The sequence below is a fragment of the Zalophus californianus genome, chromosome 3 (assembly GCF_009762305.2).
Source record: "Zalophus californianus isolate mZalCal1 chromosome 3, mZalCal1.pri.v2, whole genome shotgun sequence".
Lineage (NCBI taxonomy): Eukaryota > Metazoa > Chordata > Mammalia > Carnivora > Otariidae > Zalophus > Zalophus californianus.
The window spans coordinates 59,161,511-59,188,205 of record NC_045597.1 but is presented as its reverse complement, the minus strand read 5'-3'; the positions used below and the strand labels follow the sequence as shown (position 1 = coordinate 59,188,205).

The 26,695-nt window shown below is 39.7% G+C and overlaps 2 protein-coding genes across 6 annotated transcripts in view; both read right to left on the bottom strand.

Moving 5' to 3' along the window:
- The window catches only part of PHF11 (PHD finger protein 11), a 29,729-nt gene extending 10,901 nt beyond the window's left edge, over nucleotides 1-18,828 (bottom strand). The window contains exons 1-3 of one of the 2 annotated variants that reach the window (XM_027588626.2): nucleotides 18,616-18,828; nucleotides 10,844-10,965; nucleotides 5,994-6,101 (exon numbers count right to left, since the gene is read on the bottom strand). In XM_027588626.2, the coding sequence (XP_027444427.1) occupies nucleotides 5,994-6,101; nucleotides 10,844-10,965; nucleotides 18,616-18,709 (324 nt within the window). In that variant the 5' untranslated portion in view covers nucleotides 18,710-18,828. Of the gene's footprint in view, nucleotides 1-5,993; nucleotides 6,102-10,843; nucleotides 10,966-18,270; nucleotides 18,545-18,615 lie in introns of those variants that run through there. The other variant, XM_027588628.2, reaches the window with a different exon arrangement.
- A 3,053-nt stretch (nucleotides 18,829-21,881) lies between these two features.
- The window catches only part of SETDB2 (SET domain bifurcated histone lysine methyltransferase 2), a 56,270-nt gene continuing 51,456 nt past the window's right edge, over nucleotides 21,882-26,695 (bottom strand). For all 4 annotated transcript variants that reach the window (XM_027588621.1, XM_027588623.1, XM_027588624.2 and 1 more), the window contains 3 exons: nucleotides 25,448-25,788; nucleotides 22,920-23,008; nucleotides 21,882-22,332 (listed from right to left, as the gene is read on the bottom strand). In XM_027588621.1, coding sequence (XP_027444422.1) covers nucleotides 22,215-22,332; nucleotides 22,920-23,008; nucleotides 25,448-25,788 — 548 coding nt within the window. In that variant the 3' untranslated portion in view covers nucleotides 21,882-22,214. The remainder of the gene's footprint in view (nucleotides 22,333-22,919; nucleotides 23,009-25,447; nucleotides 25,789-26,695) is intronic.

The following is a 26,695-nucleotide window of genomic DNA, read 5'->3' as shown; positions in this document are numbered from 1 at the left end:
TAGACCCAGATCCCTCCCTGCGGATAACACTGTCTCATGGTTTCTACTGAGGACAACATGAGATAAAGTAAGTGAAACCTCTCTGGAATCTATGTAGTAGGGCCAAAAATTTAAAATTAAAAAAAAAAAACCCTGAGTAGCAAATTTTTTTCCAAGTTCTATTTATTTGATCTCTTGCTTTTATATATTAGTCAGTTGATCTGGTATTTTATATATTGAAGGTGGTGTAGAGATTGTTAGGACAGTATGTGGCCACAGCAGTCTAACTGGTTTAGGGGAGTCCAAGCCATGCCCAATGCTGATGTGATTTATAGTAGGCTCTGTCTGAATGAAGGGGAAGCACAATGAAACCACCTTGCAAAACAGGAAATACCTCGAACAGTATCCTAAGGTCAGCACAAGCAACCATACAAATAAAGAAAATTCAAATATGGGTAAGAAATTAGATTATGCTAAAGGTAGAATTTCAAATCAGAGCACAAAGAAAGATCATTTAATTTGGCGGGGGGGGGGCATCTGGCTTTATGTGTAGAAAAAAAGTTACATGCCTACCTCACAATATATTACCAAATAAGTTCCACATGGATTAAGGCTCTGAGAAAAAGTTTTAAAGTTAATGAAAATGTATGGGGTTAAGGTCAGGAAGGCTAAGCAAGGAAGGAAACTCACAAGTCACAGAGAAAAAGACTGACGGATCTGACTACATAAAAAATGAAACTTCCATTTTTATAGTGACAGCTACCAAAAAAACAATGAAAATGTTTGCAAACAGAAACAGACTCATTAATACAATGAACAAACTGTGGGCAAAGTAGGTGAAGGGGATTAAGAGGTACAGGCTTTCATGGGGTGCCTGGGTGGCTCAGTCGTTAAGCATCTGCCTTCGGCTCAGGTCATGATCCCAGGGTCCTGGGATTGAGTCCTGCATCGTGCTCCCTGCTCAGTGGGAAGCCTGCTCCTCCCTCTCCCACTCCCCCTGCTTGTGTTTCCTCTTGCTGTGTCTCTCTCTGTCAAATAAATAAAATCTTAAAAAAAATATATAAATCACAGGGATATAATGCAGAGCATAGAGAATATGGTCAACGATATTGGAATATGGTGACAGATGGTAATTGGGCTTATTGTGGTGATCATTTCATAACGTATATACATACATATGAAATCACTGTGTTGTATGCCCGAAACTAATATTGTATGTCAACTGTACCAATAAAAAAAGAAAAATGTTTGCTGCATATTTGATAAAGGTTTAAGACTGATAAACTCAGAAAAATGAGAACAGGCAAATCACAGAAGAAATACAAATGGCTAATAAAATTTCATTCACTTAAAGACTACTGAGTAACTGTGATGTGTCAGGCACTGTTCTAGGGTAGAGGGAAACAGCTGGGGACAAGGTACCTGCCCTTGTGAAGTTAACATTCTAGTGGAGAGAGACAGACCATGATCACATAAAGCAAAGTTAAAAACACACTGATACATGTGTTGTAAATATCTTTTCCCAGTCTGTTTTGTTTCTTCACTGTCTTTAATGATGTCTTTTAATGAACATAAATTTCAATTTTAACAAAAATAAATAACATCTCTAGTAATTATAGCAATAAGACTATCGATATCAATATTTACCAAGTGCTTAATTAGTGCAAAGAATGAGCTAATAAAAATATATGAATTATCTTAAAAAAACATAGTGATACATGCTTTGTTAGAAGGTGAAGTGACATTTTCACTGGGTCCCTATTTCAGATTGGGACACATTCCCTCCTCTCTGAGGAGGTGATACAGAAGTTTAGATTTGAATACTAAGAGCTCCCAGCAGGCAAAAAAGCAGGGGGAAGGATATTCTAGGCAGAAGCCTTTATATTCCTATGGCAAAAATGAGCCTCCTGCCAAGCTTACTGGAAGGACAAGAGGGGTGGGCTGATGATGTTGGGGCAGAGATGAGGGTAAGGGAAGTCAGAGGTAAGATCCAAGGGGTAAGGAAAGGCTGGGTCATGTAGGGGTTACAAAGCAGAGTAAGGAGTTGGGGTTTTGTCTTTGTACGATGGGAACATAAAGTGATCAGTATTTTATTTTTTAAAAAAGATTTTTTTTTTTTTTAATTTATTTATTTATTTATTTATTTATTTATTTGAGAGAGAACATGAGCTGAGGGAGGGACAGAGGGGGAGGGTGAAGGAAAGAATCCCAAGCAGATTCAGTGCTGACTGCAGAGCACAGAGCTGGACCTGGAGCTTAATCTCACAACCCTGAGATAATGACCTGAGCTGAAATCAAGAGTCCAATGCTGAACAGACTGAACCACCCAGGGGCCCTAAGTGATTAGTATTTTAAAGACACTATTGTGGTTGTGTGGAGAATGGGCTGGGGTAGGGATGGGCAGGAGAGAGTGCAAAACAAAGATCAGTGATGTTTATTAGCAAGTGTCTGAGGGAGATCCATGACTTTACTGCAGGGGGTTAGTGACAGAGAGAAGGGGAGCATAGAGGGGCGCCTGGGTGGCTCGGTCGTTAAGCGTCGGCCTTCGGCTCAGGTCATGATCCCGGGGTCCTGGGATTGAGCCCCGCATCGGGCTCCCTTTTCAGCAGGGAGCCTGCTTCTCCCTCTCCCATTCCCCCTGCTTCTGTTCCCTCTCTCGCTGTGTCTCTGTCAAGTAAATAAATAAAATCTTTAAAAAAAAAATGGGGAGGATAGAGGGTCTGCAGGGTGACACTGACAGGCTGGATGCTGGGCTGGGAGGTTGATGAGATGATGATGATGGATGAATGGTTGGCAGTTCATTGAGGTGAGGAGTGAACAGGTTTAGATGGAGTGTGTGTATATGTGTGCAGGGGCTGGAACTGTGTTCATTGGCCAGTTTAATATGAGATGCTATTAGATACTCATGTAGATATGTCAGGTTGGTTTTAATGGCTGGAGGTACAGAGTCCCTGGCATAAGTAGGAATTGAAGCCATGGGAACTGGAAGAGGTCACACAGGAAAGATGTTCAGATGGAGGAAGGAGCCCAGGAGAACCTTGGGGACTGTACACTTTAGAGATTTAGCAGAGAAGGAAAAACAGCCCAGGTGCTTGGGAGGAAGCAGCCAGAAAGGTAAGAGACATAGCAGCAGAGTGTACGTGTAGGAAGTCAAAGGAAGAAAGTGCTTCAGGATGCAGGGCATGGACAACTGTGATGAATACTGCTGAAAGGTCAGCTAAGGACAGAAGTGACATTGTAATTGACCAGGTTTTAATAATTTTACAAAGGAGGATTTAATTTAAGATGACATGATCAGTTGATCTTGGATATATGCTGAAGGAAATAATCTAGTACAAGGGGGGATACTGACGTTAAAGGGAAATGCAAGAGCCTAATCCTTAAAGAGGGGCAGGTGATGACTCCAAAGTCTAAGTGGAGGGTTGACTTTGACAAGAGGGAGGTCCCAGAGTCTGGGGACAGAGCTGGATGGGCAGTGGTTTGAATAGTAGGAGTTCTTGGCTAATGGCTTCCATTTCTCGATAAAAATCAGACAGATAGGTGTACCACCAAGATGAACCCTGACGTAAACTACGGACTTCGGGTGTTTTCATGAAATGTCAGTGTAGGTTCATCAGTTGTAACAATGACCACTCTGGTGGGGGATGTTGATAAAAAGAAGGTTGTGTATGTGTGGGGGTGGGAAGTATATGAGAAATCTTTGTACTTTCCCCTTAAGTGTTCTATGAACCTAAAACTGCTCTAAAAGAATAAAGTCTATAAAAAAAAATAAGGCATAGTCATCAACTTGGGGATGAACAGTTGGGGTGGGAGAGGTTTTAAAAAGAGATGAGAGGATATGAAACAGTAAAGGTAGAGGGTGGAGGGTGACGTGTTGAGGTTCCTTTTGAGGTTTGTGGCCATGAATCTAAGATCAGTCAACACATTTGTGGGTTTTTGTCCAGTTGGTCAACTGTTCAAGTGCCAGTACTGCTCAGCATATGCAGACAACAGACAGGTGCATTTCACTGGCAGGGGCAGGGGTGGTGGTGGTTTGCTAGGTGAGTAAGGAAATGTACACGTGGGTGGTGGGGAGAGGGAGTCCAGGCTGTTTGCAGGACAATGCCTATGAGATGGGGCCACTGACTGTAGAGGGATCATGGAAGAACTGCTGGGGCTGGGTAGGCTGGGAGGGAGACAGATGCCTAAGAAGAACTAACGTTCAACCTCTCTCCAGTGATAAGGGAAATGCATGGTAACACTTCCTGTCAGACGCAAAAAACAACAAAATTCATGATACTCATTTTTGTCAAGGGCTGGGAAAAATGTTCTTTCATCCACTGAAGTATAAAATGGTACAATCTTTCTGGGGGACAGTTTAGTGGCATGTTTCAAAATTATTATTATTTTTAAAGATCTTATTTATTTGACAGTGAGAGAGGGTGCACAAGCAGGGGGAGCAGGGAAGGGAGAAGCAGGCTACCTGCTGAGCAGGAAGCCTGATGTGGGGCTCAATCCCAGGACCCTGGGATCATGACCTGAGGGGAAGGCAGATGCATAACTGACTAAGCCACCCAGGCGCCCCGCATGTTTCAAAATTATTAAAGGGAATTCTCTTTCACTCAGCCATTTCACTTCTAGGAATGTGCTTTACAGCATTGCTCAAACAAGTACACAGGGTATGTGTACAAAGATGTTTATGGTGACATTAGTTGTTATAGTGAAAAACCAGAGTTGACTCATTATCTAACAACAAGGGAATAGTTTCATGCATTCTGGTTGATCCCATGGAATTCCATGAAGTCAGTAAAGAGGATGCCACAGTCATACGCTTATAGTTTTAGGAACATGCCATGTCTTTCTTGCCTTCTCAACTTTTGCACATCCTGTTCCCTTTCCCTGGAATTCCTCCTTCCCCATCTTCGTTACCCTCACTCCTCCCCAACTAGGAAGTCTTCTGGGCCCCACCTGCACTAAGGTGCTTGATTGCTTGAGTGACCTGTGCTGACCCTTCTCAAAGCACATCAGGCTGTGCAGAAACTGCCCTCATCTATGTGTATGCCTTGTAAAGACTAAATAAATGTTTGTTCCAGATCATCAACCTTACTGTGGTGGTGGGCATTAGGTGCTCACACCTGCTGTACTGCTTGCTAAGCCATGAAGGGCCTTTCCTAGAGGAAGTCTACTGTAACTGAACTAATAGGGTAGCTACTCCACACTCTTGTCTTCCCAAGCGGAGCTGACCCAGGTCCAAGGGGATCGATCCTGATTAGTTATGGCCACCTTTAGCAACTAGAGCAGGAAGATGGGCGTGGCCTAATTTAATTTTCAGAAGGGCTCTTATTCAATGCTTGGGGATGAATTCTTTCTTTTCTTTTTTAAAAGATTTTATTTATTTAACGGAGTGAGAAAGCACAAGAGTGGGGTGAGGGGCAGAGGGAGAAGCAGACTCCCCACTGAGCAAGGAGCCCGATGTGGGGCTTGATCCCAGGACCCTGGGATCATGACCTGAGCCAAAGGCAGACACTTAACCAACTGAGCCACCCAGGTGCCCGGGATGACCTTTTTCTTTTACCTGATAGAGATAAGAAAGACTGACACTTCAGTTGTTGTCTGTGACCACCCTATGACCACAAGAGGACCAAATGATGTTGTGGACAGGATGACAGAAAGGATGATGGGCTCTTGATGGCCACTAAATCAACCAACTCTGAAGCCAGTTTTCCCTCTGGCTAAGTGAGAAAATGAGCATCCTTTTTGTTAAAGCCTTTTCTTAAAGTTTGAGTTGAGGGTTCCTTCTACTTACAGCCAAAAGCAATCGAACTCATATCTACTTTGCTGATGAAGCGTGTTGTAGTTTGTTTTAAAATATTAAATGTTCAGTTGAATTTAAGTTTCCAATACAGGTCCTACGTCTTTCAGCTCTCCAAGATGTGTCTCTATCCCTGGTTTACCAATCAAGTAGACTTTCTCTTGGAAACATCCCCTTCAAGATCTGTTCATCTTTTATGAGTAATAAAATCATTTATACTTACCAACATCCGTCCTCTGTGGATTTCTTTCTTTACTGATTCCACATCAAAATTTCTGTCTTGATTATGTGGATCATGATCCTCAGATTCCACAAGAGCTGAAGAATACAGCTACAAATTGGGAAAAGAAAAAAATGTACAATATGCACAAAGTACCACTGAAAGCTGCAAATCAGAAAATGATATCACAAAGTACTCTCCGAGTGGAAGATGAATTGGGGGTATAACAGTGACCACCTTTTGGGGTATGTAAACAGATTACAAGCCACCCTGCTTTTCTTTGGAAGTGGCTCTGATTCCCAGGTGTGTTTTATACTGCATAACCCTGACCCCAATGGTTAACTGGACCTCGTTGGGGCCCTGACCCGAAACTGAGCCAACTGGATTCCCTATCCTGAGAGAGTGGAATAGACTCTGAGCCACATGGTAGACAGCAAGCCAGTCTGCAAAGACAGGAATATAGAAACAAGGGCTAGAGAGAACAAGATGGGTTCCTGATGGTTTCCTAGCTACGGTTCTTAGACCTGCCTACATGCCAGCCTTCAGAAACCATGAAATCCCCTGCAGTCTGATTAAAAACCCACTTTTATGTTTAGGTTGGCTCAAGTTTCCGTGTGTTACCTGAATCCAATCTATCTCTGAATTGAAGATCAACATTACACAATGCAATTACAAAGCAACCTACAGATTCAATGCAATCTCTACCAAAATACCAATAGCATTCTTCACAGAACTAGAACAAATAAAGCTGAAATTTGTATGGAACCATAAAAGACCCCAAATAGCCAAAGCAATCTTTGAGAAAGAACAAAAAAACTGGAAGTAGCACAATCTCAGATTTAAAGATACACTACAAAACTATAATAATCAAAACAATCTGGTACAGCATAAAAATAGATCAACGGAACAGAACAGAACCCCCCGAAATAAACCCATGATTTTATGGCCAACTAATCTTCAACAAAGGAGACAAGAATATACAATGGGGAAAAGACAGTCTCTTCAATGAATGGTGCTGGGAAAACTGGACACACACATGCAAAAGGATGAAGCTGGACCACTTTCTTATACCATATACAAAAATGAACTCAAAATGGATTAAAGACCTAAATGTAAGACCTGAAGCCATAAATTTCCAGAAGAAAACATAGGCAGTAATCTCTTAGCTATCAGCCATAACAACATTTTTCTAGATCTGTCCCCTCAAGGAAGGGAAATAAAAGCAAAAATAAACTATTGGGACCACACCAAAACAAAAAGCTTTTGCACAGCAAAGGAAACCATCAACAAAATGAAAAGGCAGCCTACTAAATGGGAGAAGATATTTGCAAATGACGTCTCTGATAAGGAGTTAATATCCCAAATAGATAAAGAACTACAACTCAATAATAAAAAAACACATGATCTGATTAAAAGTGGGCAGAAGACCTGAAAAAACATTTTTCCAAAGAAGTTGTACAGATGGCCAAGAGACACATGAAAAGATTCTCAACATCACTCAACATTAGGGAAAAGCAAATCAAAACCACAATGAGGGGGCGCCTGGGTGGCTCAGTCATTAAGCGTCTGCCTTCGGCTCAGGTCATGATCCCAGTGTCCTGGGATGGAGGCCCGCATCAGGCTCCCTGCTCAGTGGGAAGCCTGCTTCTCCCTCTCCCAACCCCCTCTCTCGCTGTGTCTCTGTCAAATAAATAAAATCTTAAAAAAAAAAAAATAATAACCACAATGAGACATCACCTCACACTTGTGAGAATGGCTAGTGTCCAAAAGACAAGAAATAAGTGTTGGTGAGGATGTGGAGAAAAAGGAACTCTCGTGTACTGTTGGTGGGAATGTAAATTACGGAGCCACTATGGAAAACAGTATGAAGTTTCCTTAAACAACTAAAAAGAGAAATACCATAGGATCTAGTAATTCCACTACTGGGTATTTACCCCCCAAAAATGAAAACACTGATTCAAAAAATATGCTCACCCCTATGTTTATTGCAGCATTATTTATAAGAGCCAAGATATGGAAGCAACCTAAGCATCCATGGGTAGATGAATGGATAAAGAAGATGTGGTGTGGGCGCCTGGGTGGCTCAGTTGGTTAAGCGACTGCCTTCGGCTCAGGTCATGATCCTGGAGTCCCGGGATCGAGTCCCGCATCGGGCTCCCTGCTCAGCAGGGAGTCTGCTTTGCCCTCTGACCCTCTTCCCTCTCATGCTCTTTGTCTCTCATTCTCTCTCTCTCTCAAATAAATAAATAAAATCTTAAAAAAATAAAGAATAAATTCTTAAAAAAAAAGATGTGGTGTACACACACACACACACACACACACACACACACACACACACACAGGAATATTACTCAGTCATAAAAAAGAATGATATCTTGCCATTTGCTACAACATGGAGGGACCTGGAGAGTATCACTCTATGTGAAATGTCAGAGAAAGACAAATACCATATGATTTCACTTATATATGGAAACTAAAAATAAATGAACAAACAAAAAAAAGCAGAAACAGACCCAGAAACAGAAAATAAACTGGTGGTTGTCAGAGAGGAGGGTGGGAGGGCATGGGCAAAAAGAGTGAAGGGAAATGGGGGGGTATAGGCTTCCAGTCATGGAATGAGTAAGTCACAGGGATGAAAGGGACATCATAGGGAATATAGCCAATGGTACTGAAACAGCACTACATGGAGACAGACAGTGAGCACAGCATGATGTATAGAGTAGAATTACTATGTTTACACCTGAAACATGTAACATTGTGTGTCAACTATACTTCAATTTTTTTTTATACTTCAGTTATTTTTTTAAGGTATTAGGAAAAGGTAATGAAAAAAAAAAAAAGACCCAGGAAATAGCTTAACCCAAAGTTTTACCCCTCTACAGGAAAAAAATTATTGAACATTTCTGAAATTCATAAAAGAAGACATGAATCACTGAAGACAGACTCTGTTAATGGGCAGAAATACTCACATCATTTTTTCCCAAATTCATCTATAAATTAATGGAATTCCAGTTAAAATTCCAATAGGAATTTGTATAAAACCTTGTAAGCTGATCCCAAAATTCAAAGCACTGAAAAATAGCCATGGCTTATCATAAAATCATAGTAATTAAGACAATGTTGTACCAGCTCAGTGAGAGACAAAGTGACCAATGGAACAGAATAGAGCCAGAAACAGTCTGTGCACAAATATTATATTGTTAGCACACTGGATTAAGAGTGAGGGTTCTAGAAGTAGGCAGCTTGGGTAAGAATCCTGGCTCAGGCACTTACAGCTGTGTGACCTTGGGCAAGTGACTTAACTTCTCTGTACCTGTTGTTTCATCTTTAGTTTGGGCATAAGAATGATACCTACCTTTTAGGGTTGTTGTAAGGATTAATAGTTTAATACAGCTTAAGTTCCCAGAATAATACCTTACACCTGGTGAATACTGAATAATAATTATAGTCATCATTATCACTACAAATCAATGAGAAAAGAACAGATTAGTCAATAAATAATGCTGGGAAAAGTGGTTAATCATATAAAAAAAAGATGCCTACTTTACAGAGTAGTCCAAATAAATTCCGGTTGGATTAAGAAACTAAATGAGAAAAGCCAAGTTTTAAAATTTGGGGGGAAAAAGAACCTTAGTAAAGGAAAGAACTTCTTAGGGGAAAAATCCTACAAATTATAAAGGAAAATAACGATGAATTTAACTACATTATAAACCTCTGACAGGAAACACCACAAGTTAAAAGCCAACATATATAATAAAGCATAGAATCTATTTATATACATATATAAATACATGTAAGGAAAATCAATATCTTAAAGACAAAATGCAGTCGATGAACACAAGTCACAGAAGCGAGAAACAGAACTGTGCATAAACACAGCCAAATGAGGCACAATCGCACTGATAATCTAGGAATGCAAACAAGACACCATTTTACATCCATCGGAGAGGAAAAAATTAAAATTTCATAATAGCACGTGTGGCAAGGAAAAAGAGGAACGAATTCTGAAACAATGTGAAAGTCAAACTTGGTGCAATCCTTTTGGAGAGCAATGTGGCACATACAGTGAGGTGCAAAACGCTCCCTCTGTGCCCTACATCAGAGAAATCCTCCCATGAATTAGGAGACCTATACAAAGTTGTTCATGACAGCTGGTTAGTTACATGAAAAGAAGTGGAAAAACCTAAGAGTTCATTCACACGAGAATAGTTTAGTAGTGATGGTCACAAAATGGAATGGAATTCTATAACAAAATGGAATTCTATAACATTTAAAATTAAGGAGTTAAGAGTTAAATTTATCACATGGATAAATCTCAATAGCCACAGAATTTGACTGAAATGCTACAAAGTCCAAGAACATGTAAAACAATATATCTTGTTATAAGCACTTAAATATACACAGTAGGAACATAAAATCAAAAACACAAGATAATAAAAAACACCAAATCCGTGAGGGCAATTATATCTCAAGGGATGGTGGGAGGGGAACAGAGAGAATTAGCCCTTAACTATCTGTGTTTTATTTCCTTTAAAAAAGAAAATCAAAGTAAACGAAATATAGTATGATTCTACAAATCTGTGTGCAATGTCTATGGGTATTGGTTATATTTGAAATATCTCAATAAAATATCTTCAAAGAAGCTTCATCATAATTGTATTTGATCAGTTATAAATAAAGCTAAAATGTAATCATAAGATCTGAAACAGTTTAAAAAGTTAGAAAAATATGCTCCCCATATCCCCACTTAGAAGCCCAAATCATGGCCCACTCGTCATTCTGTCTCCAAAGTACATTTACCTATTTTGGTATGTCCTTCCCTAAAAGGACTCAGGTGTTTTCAAGTAACTTACCAAACAATTTTCATGAGCAGCTATATTCTCTGATTTTGCAAAGTATAGGACACTATACTCGATGTCTTTGGGGCAGAGTGCACATGTCCTTTTTTCCATCTTTTCTGCAACCTGAAAGACACCTATAAGTAACATCCCTTATGAGAAATGGTAAAGTGGAACTTCTTGGTCTCCGTAACTCCTCCACCAGTCTTAAAGTAGAAGGCAGGGCACTTGTTCTTATGAGAGATTCTCAACTCCCAGAGAGGAAAAAAAATTGGTACCCAAGTGGAAAGGCAACTTACTGTGTATTTCTTAAATGGTTCAATACAAGGAAGGACAAGAATTAATGAATTTATTTAAAATGTTTAAACATAAGGAGAACTTTATTCAAGAAACACAACCAGGGGGCACCTGGCTGGTTCAGTCAGAAGAGCATGAGATCTTGATCTGGGGGTCCTGAGTTTGAACCCCATGTTGGGTGTAGAGATTACTTAAATAAATAAACTGAAAAAAAAGGGAAGGAAACACAACCAGGAATTTAAATACAAAGCTCTCAAAACACTGCCTTGGCAATACTAAGCTCTCAATAATTATTGTCAATACAAATCAACAAGAAAACAATGATGTGCTCAAGAAATAGTGCTCTGGTTAACTGTAAAAAAAAGTTTTAGATCCCTATGTCATACTATATTCAATAATAAATTTTGAGTGAATTAAAGAAGTAAATGAGCAAGGTGCTTTAATTTAAATGCACTTTAGCATTGTAAGTTAGGAGAGAAAGATACATAAAGGCAGGAAATCAATTTTCTTTTTTTTTTTTTTAAGAAATGAATAGAAGAAAGGAGAGGAACCTAAGAGAAGGAGAGCTAGGAAGAAAAGGAAAGAGACGGAAAAAGAAGCCATCTGTTCCCACAACCCCACTGGGCATGTCAGTGAGGGGTAACCTTCTCTAACTTACTAGTTTGCTATTAATTTAGCCATAAGCATCCATTTAACAACTTGTTTGCCCTTTCCAATGCTTATCCTCTTATTGATTGGGTTTTCTGTAGAACACAATTCTGCTTTTAATCTTCAACTTTTAGTTTTGAAGCAAAGATTTATTTTACCATTTAATGGTGAGAGTTTTACATTTAGATGAGCTCAACCACTTAAAGGGTTCCTAAAAGTTCTTTTTGTTATCTAAAAGTATAAGATCTCTTGGTGTCTCTGAAATTAGATCCTGTATTGCACAAAATCAGAAGACTGCACTTTGGAGCAGCATTTATCTCACATTTAGAAATTAATTTCTGATTCCTGGATTTGTGTCCTACCTAGTAAGGATACAAATTTGTAGTCTCTCTGCTCCCCACCAACCACGAAAAAGGGGAGACTGAGAGAAAAACCCTCAGATAAATGAGACAGGCCAGCTGCTTCTTTTCATTCATTTCAAAGCAGCACCAATTTGGGAGCACCTCTTGTAGGAGAGTAATTTTGCTGGGCACTCTAGACCAGTGCTGTCCAATGGAAACTGTAATGCGAGCCACAAATGTGAGCCACAGCTGAAAAATTTCTAGGGGCCTCATGAAAAAAAGCAAAAAGAAACAGGTGAAATTAATTTTAATAACATGCTTTATTCAACCAAATATATCCACAATATGATGCTTTCACCATTTAATCAACATAAAAATTAATTCACTCTTCAGTACAGAGTCTTTGAAACCCACTGCACTTTGCACCTATAGTGTGTCTTAACTGAATAAACCACATTTTATTTTGTTAGTCAACATACAGTACATCATTAGTTTTTGATGTAGTGTTCCATGATTCATTGTTTGCATATAACACCCAGTGCTCCATGCAATACGTGCCCTCCTTAATACCCATCACCGGCTAGCCCATCCCCCCCTCCCCAGAACCCTCAGTTTGTTTCTCAGAGTCCGTAGTCTCTCATGGTTCGTCTGCCCCTCTGATTTCCCCCCCTTCATTTTTCCCTTCCTTCTCCTAATGTCCTCCATGCAATTCCTTATGAAATAAACCACATTTTTAAGTGCTCCACAGCCATGTGTAGGGAGTGGCTACCGTAGGGAACAGCACAGCAGAGGATCTAAAGAAACAGGAGACAGAACTGTTGCCTACAAGAAGCTAACAAAATAAAATAACAGAATAAATGCCATAAAGTAACAACTGCTGGGTGGAAAATACCATACATGCTATGGATCCACGGGAGGAAGTGCTCCCTGTGGGATGGAGTGTTGTCAAGGACGTGGGCCTTGAGCTGCTACAACCTGGAGACAGAGAGAAAGGGGAGGGGGGTTGGGAGGGACTGCAGACATAAGCAGTAATGTGGGAAAAGGCCAAGAGGTTTGACTAGGAGGCAGAAAACCAGCCAGGCTGAAGGGGAGAGTCTGTGCAGAGGAAGCAGGAAAAGAATTTGAGAAACAGATGGTGAAAGACTGTCAGGAAGGATTTTGGAGCAGGGGAATAACATGATGAAAGAGTTGTTTTAATCAACTAAACTTCAATAAAAAATGAAAAACAAAAACACAGCATGGAGTAAAAAAGGATATTACAAAGCTGTCAAACAAAGAGACAATCAATGCGTATGCTTTTCTTGGTCTAAATAAATAATTCAAATTGTGGGGGAAAGAAAAGAATTGTTTCAAGCTCAATTTCAATACATGGAGAGAAATACTATGCTCCTGAGTAGGAAGACTGAACATTATAATACTGTCAGTTCTTCCCCAAACAAGTTTTAGGTTTAATATCATTTCAATTTAAATCCCAAGAAGGTTAAAGAACTTGGGGGAAAAAAAAAGAGATTATTTGGAGGAATAAATGGGTATGGACTGTGAAGAAAACTTTGAAAAAAATATACCTGGGTATCTGCCTACGTGATTTAAAACCATATTATAAAGATAAAACTAGGACAGTAGATGACTACATCAAAAGAAAGGACAATAAAGTGCAGAGAGAAGTAGAACATAATCTATAATTATGAATTTAACATACCATAAGGTGGCATTTGCATTTCTTCTCTGGCACTAATGTCCTCAGCCCATTTTCTATTAGGTTATTCACTATTTTCTTATCGATTTATGAGCTTGTTATGTATTCAGGATGACCCTTCGTTAGTTATATAGAGAGGTCTTTCAACTTTATTTATAATGTTCTATGATATACAGAATGTTTAAATGTTTCATGAAATATCAATCTTTTATTTTATGGTTTCTACTCTTGGGTGAAGGAGACATAACTTAGAAAACACCTCTATTTTCTTCTAAAATGTTATTTTTTTATATTAAATATTAATGTGAAATTTATTATAAAGTATGTGATGAGGATCTAACTTATTCTCATAGTGGTTAGCCACAGATTTAAATCTCCTTTTCATATGCTTAATTATTACATATGTTTGGTTTGCTTTTGTACATCTATTTTGTTCCATTGATCACTTCCTCCTCCAATACCACACTTTATAATTTTCAATGCTTTAATATATTAATATCTGACAACATAATATCCCATCCTAGATGAAAATTGGGAAAAAAAATCCCAATATTTTATTCACCTCAGGCCCAAAATCTATTTTGATAAAATACTGTATTCTTAATTATTTTTTAATAAAGATTATTTATTTATTGAGAGAGAGAGAGAGAGAATGGCAGAGAGAGAGCATGAGAGGGAAGAAGGTCAGAGGGAGAAGGAGACTCCCTGCTGAGCAGGGAGCGCGATGCAGGACTCGATCCCGGGACTCCAGGATCATGACCTGAGCTGAAGGCAGTCGCTTAACCAACTGAGCCACCCAGGCGCCCTGTATTCTTATTTTAAAGAACACACAAACTGGACATGAAATTTTGTAAAGCATAGGCAAAAAAAAAAAAAGCACAAGAGGATGGAATAAAAATCCCTAATAAAATGATTACATTTGATAGGCATGCAATGCTTCCTGTTGTATAAGAGCTAGACATTTTGGCACAGTGTTACCCTTTCCTTGTGCAAAGCAGGGTGTTCAGACAGGCATACTCTATCTGGCTGAGCTGTCAGGCTGCAGATACCTGAGTATGGCCCCCTGTGTTTGTTCTGGGGACTCTGCCCTTCTGAGTTGCACTCCCAAGTCCACAGGCTTCTAGGGTTTTGGCACCTGGGAATAAGGTGGTGGTAGAAACACTGCTGCCTTCTGACCTAGAGTATTTTTTCCCCTGCTGATGGACAGAAACCCAAAGTGAGACACACAGGCTCCCCCTAATGGCTTTTCCTTGGTAAAACATCTCCTCATCATAGTTTCCTAAAAGATCTTGGCTCTTCTAACTTTATTCATTCTTCCAGACAGGAGGATGCACAGAACTCTCTGCAGTTGGGGTAATCACATTAGAGGCTTTTACGTAGACAGACATCCCCCACTTATCTGAACTCTTGCTACTCATTATCTGAAACTCCTGGACCATATACATTTGGATAACTGATATTCCTCACCTTCAGAATTCAGGAACTGTATAGATTCAGACAGTGAAGGACAGGTGTATTATGGGGGCTGGAACATTTTAGGGAAGAGTCCATTGGTCTCTATCAGCAGCTGACACCAAGAATAATGAAGAACAGCAGGGCTCCCCATGGTCCTTCTACTGTGTCCAGCAGACCTAAGGACTCACAGAGACTGATCTAACAAGAATTCTCAAAAAATGAAACTGGTAGCCAAGAAAAGTTCTACAGAATGAAGCTGCAGAAAAATGACAGCCCAGGAACACATGAACTATGACTAACTCAACCAACACAGTGAATCTCGGGTCTCTCCAGGTCCACCTCCACCAGGTAAGGGATTGCTAAGGCCACAGCCCCTGCAGAGGTTATCAGGCGTATCTTCCAAATGTTCCTCTTCCCAGATATGGTCCTAAAGCCCACGAGACAAGGGCAATCCAGTCAGAGGACAGAATCTGGAGTAGCCAGATAGGATAGCCAAAAACACATTTCACCATTAAATGAGTGGATGATGGAATGAGAGTCACTAATCCTATAATTCCATTTACGATCCCCTTCTGATAGGGTATGATTTATGTTCTAGACTGGCAATCAATTTATGATGCTGGCTTGGAAATTTCTTCCTCTTTTCTTTCTTGCTCAACTTAATTTTTATTGCAGCTTACTATTTTAGTTCTTCCATTAGATATCAGGTCAGTGGGAGAAGTCAATTCTTTCACTGAGTCCAGTGACTACACACCTGAAATGGATAAAGACCAAAACAGAAGAGTAGTAGATATAACCTAGAGGTTTGGTAATGTACTCAGAAAATAAATGGCTTCATCAGATTTTCCCTGGATGTTGTGACTGGATATAACTTTGGGAGAAGTACGTGAGTATGTATTTGGAAGAGCCAGAGAACATTACTGGGGACAGCTTTAGAATGTACAAACAGGAATAAGGATGTGTGTGCTGCAGGAGAGGAGTGGTGGATACAGCCACAGAGTAGGACGTTCAGTGGGCTTCTTTAGAATTACCTAACTTACAGTCACACACAGGGGCAGTCCTCAGCAGACGTGTTTGTACTGTGGGACTTCATTCCCCTAGGCAAAGCTGGCAGTCCCATAGGATGTACCTGCCCAACTCTCAGATATACAGAATTCAGAATAAAAGATTTTAGTTCAGATTGGGCTGGTTTCCCTCCTGTGAAAGACCTTCTCCATCACCAAGAGAATAGAAGCCAAGCTCCTTAGTGGTACATACCAGCCCATTCATTCCTTCAACAAATTCTTAGTAAGAACCTATTATGCATTGTTTTAGGCACTACAAATAAAACAGAGAATGAGATGAGAGTTTCACCTCTCAAGGAACTTACGTTCTAGTAGTAAAAACAGACAAGTATTTCTCCTGCTAGCAATAAGTGCTATGAAAAAAATTAGAGCAGGGAAAGGAGGAAGAGGATGGTGCGGTACTCTCTTAAATAGGATGGGCATGCAAAGCTGTGGAGGATACATTTGAGAGAGACTTGAATTATGGTGGGGAAGTGAGAAATGGGAGGCAAAAAGAAAGACCCCGAGGCAGGGACAGGTTTGGGGGCTTGGCTGACCCACAAGGCAGTGAGGGGTGGCACAGTCATCAAGATGGGCAGGGAAAGGATCAGATCAGGACACAGGGTGCACTGTAGGCCACAGTAAGAGATTATTCTGAAGGTAATGTGAGACTATTGAAGGGCTGAGGAGAATCACATTTGCTTTTTGTTTTTTTTAAAGATCATTTTGGCTGCTGTGCAGCCTTGTCTATATGAGACGTTAGAGTAGGAGCCAGACTAATACTCTAAGCAGATGATGGTGCATTGGGGCTTGCATGGTAGTGCAGGTGAGAAGTGGTCAGGCTCAAGATATAGTCTAAAAACAGAACTGACTGGTCTGACTGCATTAGATGGGACGTGAAGAAGAAAGAGAGGCCCTGAGGGCGGTGCTAAAGGTATTGGCCTGAGCAACTGGATGAATGGAAGGGGGAAGGCTGGTGGTTGAACAGGTTTGGAACATGTGGGTATATGCAGGGAAATGAGAATTCTCTTTGGGACATATTCAGTTTGAGATCATTCTAGGCATTTATGGAGTTGGTTATACCAGTCTGGAGTTTGGGGAAAAGGTCAGGATAGAACTTCATCTCCAATAACATTCTATAGATAACACTAGCTGAATAAAAACATGCAACTGCTTGACTTGTGGTTGCCAAGTGACATTTCGTGGCTGGTGCTTTTTTTTTTTTTTTTTTTTTAAAGATTTTATTTATTTATTTGACAGAGATAGAGACAGCGAGAGCAGGAACACAAGCAGGGGGAGTGGGAGAGGGAGAAGCAGGCCTCCTGCGGAGCAGGGAGCCCGATGTGGGACTCGATCCCAGGACCCCGGGATCATGACCTGAGCCGAAGGCAGACGCCTAACGACTGAGCCACCCAGGCACCCGTGGCTGGTGCCTTTTTGTGTCATCACCTCTGTATGCCAACACCCTTTCACCCTTCCTACCTCTGGTTGACTCTTGTCCTTTAAAACTTAGGGCATCTATGCCTCCATAAAGCTTTCCCTAAACACCAGGCTGAGTTAGGAACCCCTCATTTGAGCCTTTGTGGTTCTTACCAGGTCACATGCAAGCTGCCTTTTCAATTCTCTAAGGCGGGGTCTTCCTAACTCAAATCTGTATCCCCAGTATCTAGTCCTGAGCCTGCCACACAGTAGGGAGCTCTACACCTATTTGAGTGAAGGGAAGGTGCAGACTCACAAGACTGTTGCCTTATTCATAGAGAGGGCCATTGAGGATTTGAACTACTAAATGGAAAGGAGTGGATGGTTCCCTAAGAGTCACATTCCCTGCAAGAATTTCACCAACTGCTTCCTGAGACCCCCTTCTTTTCAGGAAGGGGTCCACCTCCCTTCCTACTTCTCCCATGCCATGTCTCTGGCAACAGTTTTAGGAGTGGGTGGACTGCACGCAGGGAGTAAACCCACCCGAGTTGATGTCGACTTCCCTTGATGCCTCTATTCCCAGTGGTGTAGGACAGTAGCAATAGGCGGTCCATCAGCAGCGGGAGAGGTAAGCGGAAGACACACCATCGCACGTGAAGCTCTGGGTAGCGGTCTGGGCGCAGAGCCCCCGCGGAATTGCCCCCAGGGCCGCTGGAGGTGAATGCAGACTAACCCCGCTCGCCAGCGCTGCCTCAGGGGCTCATGAGGAGGGTGGGGGTGGAGGACAGCAGCCAGCGAGCAGGCCAGGGGACCCGCCCTGCGGTTGCCAGGACACTGCACCCCTGCCACAGCGCGCGCGCGCGCGCAATGCGCTCGGGCGGTACTCACCGGTGGGGTGGAGGAGCTGGTCCTGGGCGTCCTGGGTCTCGGACTGGTTGGCTCCCTGGACTGACTTGGCTATGGAAGACGACACTTGGTCCATGGCTGCAACCTCAGCGGGTGCTCAATGGCTGCGCGCAGCGCCTGCACTTCCGGGAGTTCACGGGCAGCTGCAGAGTTTCGTTTTCGTAAAAGCTACGATGACCGATTTCCCCTGCCTAGGGGAAGTTCTGAGCAAGAGACACGTAGGGTTTGCAGGCGGAGTTTTCATTCAAATAGGAGCTCTCATCTTCTACAGATCTGAGTGTGATTTTTTTCTTTTTTAATTTGCAGGCGATCCCCACTTTTCCTCTCCAGATGGGGAGGAAAGGTGGCCCAGACCCCTGGGATCAGCTGGAGAAGTGATTGCTCTTCTGAGGGATTACCCGTTTCTTCTAAAAATTGTATAACACCAAATTTGGCCTAAATAGGTATGTTATAAACGTAGGCAGAATTAACCAACTGTAATTCCAGTTGCGAGTCGCAAATCTTTATTTGGCACCCATGGGGTACACAGCACCATACAAGACGAGGTTTTCAGTGCATGTAACAAAATATACATGTAGAGAACACAAATGTATATAATTACAGATAAAAAAAAGTTTTGGAAAAGAAGCATATAATAGTTGGTGGTTTGCTGAGGAATTAAAGGAAAAGTTGCATTTTGAGGTTTCATTATTATTTTTTGCATTTTGAGGTTTTAAAGGGAAGAGAGGCAAAGTGGGGATAGCAGAAAAGAGAAACAATATGTAAAAAGATAGCTTGGATAGTCTTGACAAATATAGAAATGGATTACAGAAGAATAGAGCTCAAAGGGGAAATAAAAACACACTTTGGCAGCCACGTTTTTGCCCTTCAATCAGCCAAACAAAGCACTAAAAGAGAGGAGACTGGTAGCTCAGCTCAGTTATGATGTGGCACTTGAAGAGACCCATCTCCCACTCTCAGCTTTCAATCTCATAGGGTTCTACTCATGTGTAGACTGCCAAGATCACAAACTGAGGAAAGCCTATAACTTGAAAAACAAGGACCAAAGGATACATACGGGGAAAACAAATAAGAAATAAACCTTCAAAGTCACAAAATATGCAGGGAGAATACAGATATGAATGTGTGTGTACACATCATGGTATTTTCAAAGAGATAAGATACTACAAACATGAACCCAAAACAGGATGCTGTTAAAAGAAATCCAGAGAAGAGAGCTCTAGAAATTAAGAATATGAGACCAGAAAAAGTAAAGCACAACTGACATATTGGAAGATTTAAATTGAGAAAATCTCCCAAAAAGTACAGCAAAAAGATAGCTGAAAATAAAGAGAAAATTTGGGGCATGTGGCTGGCTCAGTTGGAAGAGCATGCAACTTTTGATCTCAGGGTTGTAAGTTTGAGCCCCACATCAGGTGTAGAGATTACTTAAATAAGTAAACTAGAAAAAAAAAATCAAAACTCTAAAAAAAAAAGAGAGAGAAAAGAAATTTAGAGAGCCAATCCTGGAAGTCTAACATCTGAATAACAAGAATTCTATAAAGAAAGAAAGAATGAACACATGAAAAAATCACTAAAGAAATGGTTCAAGATAATTTCCCTGAACTGAAGGACAAAGATTTCAGATTGAAAGAGCCCACCAAGCACTCAGGATGAAGGATGAAAATGGACCTTACCAGAAATAGAACAATGGACAAAGATAATTCTGTCAGCTTCACGAGAGATAAAAACTGGTCATATATACAAAAGATAAGGAACAGAATGACATCTGACTTTAGTAGTCACCATGGAAGCCAGAAAGGAGACCATTTTCAGATTTCATAGCCGCAGCACTGGAAGCAAGCAGAAGCCTTCAAAATTGTGTATAGAGGTTACTCAAGAATTGCTATACCCTGAAAAAATAGCAATCAAGTAAGTGTAAGGGTAAAATAACATGTTCAAACATGCAAGGTCTCAAAATAATTACCTCTCAATTTTCCTTTTCAAAAACAACTGGAAGATGTCCTTCACCGATATGTTGAAGTAAACCAAGGAAAAGGGAAATAATGGAATTTAACTGGAAACAGATTTGACATAAGAGAGACAAAGGGAATCTCTAGGACATTGATGGAGGGTGACAGCTGTGAAACAGATCAAGATGTCAGGATTTATGTACAAAAATATTTCCCATACTTATCAAGTATCTTCACTTTCAGTGTACTGCCTAAAATTCCTACATCTTCACTGCGAAAAATGGACTTAACTTTCCTCATCTTAACAGGCTATTAGGTTATAACTTTTTGCTCCTTTTCCTAGTTCTTCCGTTTCCCATTCTCTATAACAATTTCAAGTTAAATTTTCATCTAGTTCAATATTTTTAAGCAATTAAATTGGGTCCAAACTTAGAATACAGTTTTATTTGAACAGTAACCAAACTAAACCCAGAATCGAGTATAGAAAAAAAGAAAGAAAAAAGACATAAAACTTCTCAAAAGCCAGAACTACTTTTTAATTACTTCTTTTTGAGCTAGTATTCTTCTTCTGGTTCCAAGGGAGAAGTTCCTGGCAGCCAAATGTACAACTTTGTTATGGATAAAATTAGTTTTGACACCTGGAGATTCCTAGTCCCTTTTCCACTCCATGATCAGGGCTGGGTAACCTATAGCAGAGTATTACTCCCTTTTTCTCCAAACACAATCTGCACATCATACCCAGGAGAATCCAAGAAGCTGTTCCAGACTTTACAAACTCAGTGGAATTGCTTTTTTTACTAAGTGAAATTCTTGCCCAGCACAATCCCTCCCAGAAGGCCTAAATAAGCCAAGTCTGACTAGTTTCTAAGTTTCTTATGGCTCTCCTCTACCTAGAACAAAAATATTCCAATTCCTCTGGGTTTCTCTTCCCTCTTTTCTTGTCTATGTTTGTACTGGAGTAGTAAGGAGAATCTGTGGAAAAGAAGTTCCATCTCAAAGAGTTTGCCAAAACCCTCCCAATAGGAGAGCTTCTTCCTCTTAGCACTCAAATGGTTTGATGAGACAGAGTTGCAGGCAGCCAGAGCTTCTCCAACTAGTGTTAAAATACTTGGAAGTAATATGCGTAAAGTTAGTTCTTACATATTCTTCAGGCTGTGTTGCCCACCTTATGGCTCATGATGGTAAATTATTTGCCAAGAATTAAGCATAAATTTTGTAGGTAAAGATGTGAAATTTGGCCCTTTGGGGGCATGAACTCAAAGATAATAATCACAAAAGTAAATAAGAACAATTGAATTCTATTGTAACATTTGTTTCTCTTAATATATAATTTACAAATAAGTTACAAACTGTATAATGGTATTTCATATAAAATATACACTTCATCCCACTTATGTAAAGTTGAACAGCAGAAAGAATAAAGAGATAGCCAATGCATATGAAAATGTCCTTATTTTGTTCCTAGCATTTCTAATTCATACAAATGAATTCCCTGACAAGGGTAAACTGAGAAGAATTCTCCTGATGGATCACAGCCCAAGTTAATTCCACTGATGACTGAAGGTTCTCCTGCATGGCTCTAATTGCAGCGTGATAAGCTAATCTCATCAACAGGCATGAGCTAAAGATTTATAATATTTTCTTTCTACACTTATTAACCCCACATTGGCAGAGGATTTCTTTCTCAGGCATAGTCCCAGCTTCATACCCATAATCCCATGTTAGTTCTGTTCTTGCTTTCACATACCTAGAAAGTAGAAATTAAAAAGCAAACATAAATTACTCTGAGTAACTACCAAATGAACTAAACTTGATATCAATTTATTAACATCACCACAAATCTTCAAAAATCTGGTTTATTCTAACACCCCCCAGTTAGGAATGCTCTTTTATTAAGAATAATCATTTGAGTTTTATTTCAAATCTACCAAAATCCTAAGAAACTTGTCAATATCCAGGAGAAAGGAAGTGTTTTGCAAACAGTGGAACCCAGTGATGTGATGACATCTGTGGTATGAGGCGTGTGGTGTGATAGTTGGAGGCAATTGTGACTTACAGGAGATGTAGCATTCTACATCATTTATTCCCTGAACTGAACTGGGTCAGAACTACCATCCTTAGTCCTTTCAGGAATTCTCACAGGAAATAAAGACTGAAATTTTAGCTGTTTAAAATTTTATTGACTAGGAACAGTTTGGGATAAATGAATGAATATTCTAGGGTAGCAGATATTAGGGACTATCACACATTTTTTTATCACACATATTTTTAAAAATATTTTTCTAGTTATTTTTCACAATCTCAAAATTAAATCACATAAAAGAAATTTCAAACCTGTTGGTGAAGAACGCCACCAATGGAAAATTCCTGTCACGTGTTTCTACAAAAACATTCTGTACCAAAAGATTTGGGCAACAACTATGCTGTTAAAATAAATACATAAACACAGAGGTTAGATATAGTAAAGAGTTTGATACCTTATTTTTGAAACATTAAAATACCATTCTGTTTCTAACACGTCTCACTTATTTTTGTTTCTTTCCCTTTTTTGCTGACCTATATTGTAAAGTATCATAGAATGTAATTTTTTAATAGTAGGAACTCAATCAGAAAAGCCCTCTTCTGATATTCTTATCTTGCTGGTAGAAATGCAAAATGGTACAACTTCTACAGAAGATAATTTGTCAATTTTATCATTATTATAAATGCATTTATCCTTTGATTCAGCAATCTTATATCTGGGAATGTATTCCACAGATATATATGTACATGTATCTATGTGTTTGATTATTCATTAAGCACTGTTTTTTTATTTTAATTTTTTTTAAAAGACTTTATTTATTTATTTGACAGAGAGAGATAGTGAGAGCAGGAACACAAGCAGGGGGAGTGGGAGAAGGAGAAGCAGGCCTCTCACTGAGCAGGGAGCCCGATGTGGGGCTCGATCCCAGGACCTGGGGATCATGACCTGAGCTGAAGGCAGATGCTTAACGACTGAACCACCCAGGTGCCGCAAGCACTGTTTTTAATAGTAAAACATTCTATTCTAAACATTGTTTAGAATAGAAACAACCCAAATGTCTATCCAAAGAAGATTGGTTAAATAAACTCTGGTATATATCTATGCAGCTATAAACAAAAACAAACACAAAATGAGGTGCTCTGTGTACTGATAGGGAAAGATCTCCAGAGTATATTGTTAATTTAAAAAGCAAGGCACAGAACAGTGAATATGCTTTTATGTAAGAAAGGGGGGAAATAAGAATATATATATTCACTTATATTTCCATAAAGAAACACTGTAAGAATACACAAAAAGTAATAAAAATGATTTTACCATATAGAGAGTGGAGTGGGGACAAGGTGAATAGAGGCATAGTTACTTTTTAGGGTATTTTTTTTTTAACAGAAGAAAAAAGATTAATACGAAGAATGTATGTGACTGAGTTTTACACCATCATCAAACAGACCCTCCAGAAAGGGGACATATGTAAGCAACTGATGTCTCTGCTGAACATAACCATTAGTTATCCTTGTTCAAGGCTTTTAACATGATACTATTTTATCCAATTACCACCATTCCAATATTGTTGTCTATTGGCCACTAGCACCCATCTCCACACATTCACCTATGCCAGATTCATAAAAGGACCAAATCCCAGCAATACTCCTTGAACATGCCTGCCACCATTCAGTTTCAATGATAACTTCCTGTCCATGCATTTTTTTCAGTTGGGCTGGTAACCTTTACTCATCTACCATGAGTAGAGGCAGGCTTGGAGCTATCTTTTTTTTTTTTTTTTTTTAACAAAGCATTTTTTTTTTTAAGATTTTATTTATTTATTTAATTGACACAGAGAGAGACACAGCGAGAGAGGGAACACAAGCAGGGGGAGGGTCAGAGGGAGAAGCAGGCTTCCCGCGGAGCAGGGAGCCCGATGCGGGGCTCGATCCCAGGACCCTGGGATCATGACCTGAGCTGAAGGCGGTCGCTTAACCAACTGAGCCACCCAGGCGCCCCGGCTTGGAGCTATCTTGAAACAGAATTTTGTTCAGCTGTATGTATGTATTCTGTATGGCTTTTTATTTCATGTATTCATCTTATTTCTATTTTTAAATCATTAATGTATTTTCTATGTAAAAAAAAAATAAGGAAGGAAGGAAAGAAGGAAAAAAAGAAAGGAGAGAAAGAAAGAAAGAAAATTTCTGTTTTTTCCTCCTCTAAACAAGAGAAGAGTCCAGGTGGTGTGCTGATTGGGAGAGTAAAATCAACCATACTGTTCTGGTGCAGCCACTTTCAACGTAACTGACAGGAAATAAAGCCATGACAGTCCTTTGCTGGGGATCCTTCTTTAATGGCTCTCCAGACATGTTTAATGGCTCTTGACATGTTTGGCAATAGTGCAGAAGTAGTCAAAGTGGAATAAAGAATAGCAGCTGGGGGACAGAAGAAGAAAGGAAAGGATTCTATTTCTTGTTAACCAAGTATCCTCCTAACTAGGAGAGAAAGAAACAAACCAAATAAACAGATCACCTAGCAAGGAAAAAGTTCTTTGTTTTTAAAGATTTTCTGACTTCAGGTGGGGGGGCGGGTGATGGATATTAAGGAGGGCACTTGTGATGAGCACTAGGTTTTGTATGTTAAGTGATGAATCCTAAATTCTACATCTGAGACTAATATTGCACTGTATGTTAACTGGAATTTAAATAAAAATTTGAAAAAGAGAAAAAAGATTTTCTGACTTCAGAATCTGTTTCTCTTCTGATAGCAGGTGAATTACATGACTGCACATAAATTTCAAACCATTCAAAGCAGCACAGAAAAAAAGTTTAGAAATGTGAATCTCAGCCCATATACTCACATTAAGGAAGCGGCCCACATTCCCTTCTTTTGTGGCATCCAATAAAAACACATTCCCTTTATTAAACTTCTTTAGAGAATCAGGTGAAATATTCTTGGTTTCACTTGGGAACTCTTTTTCACAAAAGACTTGATGGTTTTGATATGCTGGAGATCTTTCCTCTTGGGGCTTTTGCATTTGAGCCTTGAACTCCTTTGTAATATTCTGTTTATCCAATGTGGCTGCTTGGTTACATCTGCCCCCTGATGGAGTTTCTTCTCTGCATTTAGTTATATCTATCACATCTGATTCAATCTGCAGATTGTCTTCAGAGTCTTTAACTTGGTAGGAGCTTGAATCCTCTAATAAATATTTTGGAAGGAAGTGTCAGCAAATATACTTGGCTGATCAACAGTCCTGTGATTAACATATTAATTAAATGCTAGTTGCTTTAATTATTGCTAATCCTTACAATGTATGAAGGTAGATAGTACTCCAATTTTACAAATAAAAACTTTGAGCCTCTGAGAGAGTAAGAGATTCACTGACCTGTAATATAATGAGAAGTGGGGTAAGAAACCCAGAAGAAAGAGTCTCAGATGTTTGAGAAATGTCTGGCTCTAGGTCTGTCTTCTTTCTACTACCTTTTTACGAATGTACCTATTGCCTCCTGCCACTACTATATTTAATCTCTACTCCTCATAAACTGACTTACTCTCTTCACCTCTGGAATCTGCATTTAAGTATATTCTAAACACTTGTAACAGAATAGGTATTTAGGGAGTACTCTAGGCCTTTAGGACACCAATGAAAGGCCTGAGAAGACCCTCCTGGTGTCACCCTCAGCAAGTCCCACGAGTAATAACTGTATTGCTATGGGTTTTGCACACATTAGTGTTTGAAGGTTTTGCTAGATGACCATTCAATATTTATACTTTTACAAACAATAATACTTTAGAATAAGATGAACTGCCTTAATCATTTTTCTTATCCAATAATAGAAATAATTTTTTAGAATATTCAGAAGTGTAAATGCTTGTCAAATGGAATAAGTAAAATCATTTTTTTTTAAGTCACTTGTGCCACCTAACTTAGTGGCACAAAGAAATTGTATTTCTCTTAATGTTCTTGATCTAATCATTACTGTTACTGCCTGCTGTTCCTACATGTTCTCATATTTTAATTATGGGTTACTTGTGAACCATAATAGTACACAACTGATTTTATATATATATTTTATATATATATGTATACACACACACACACACA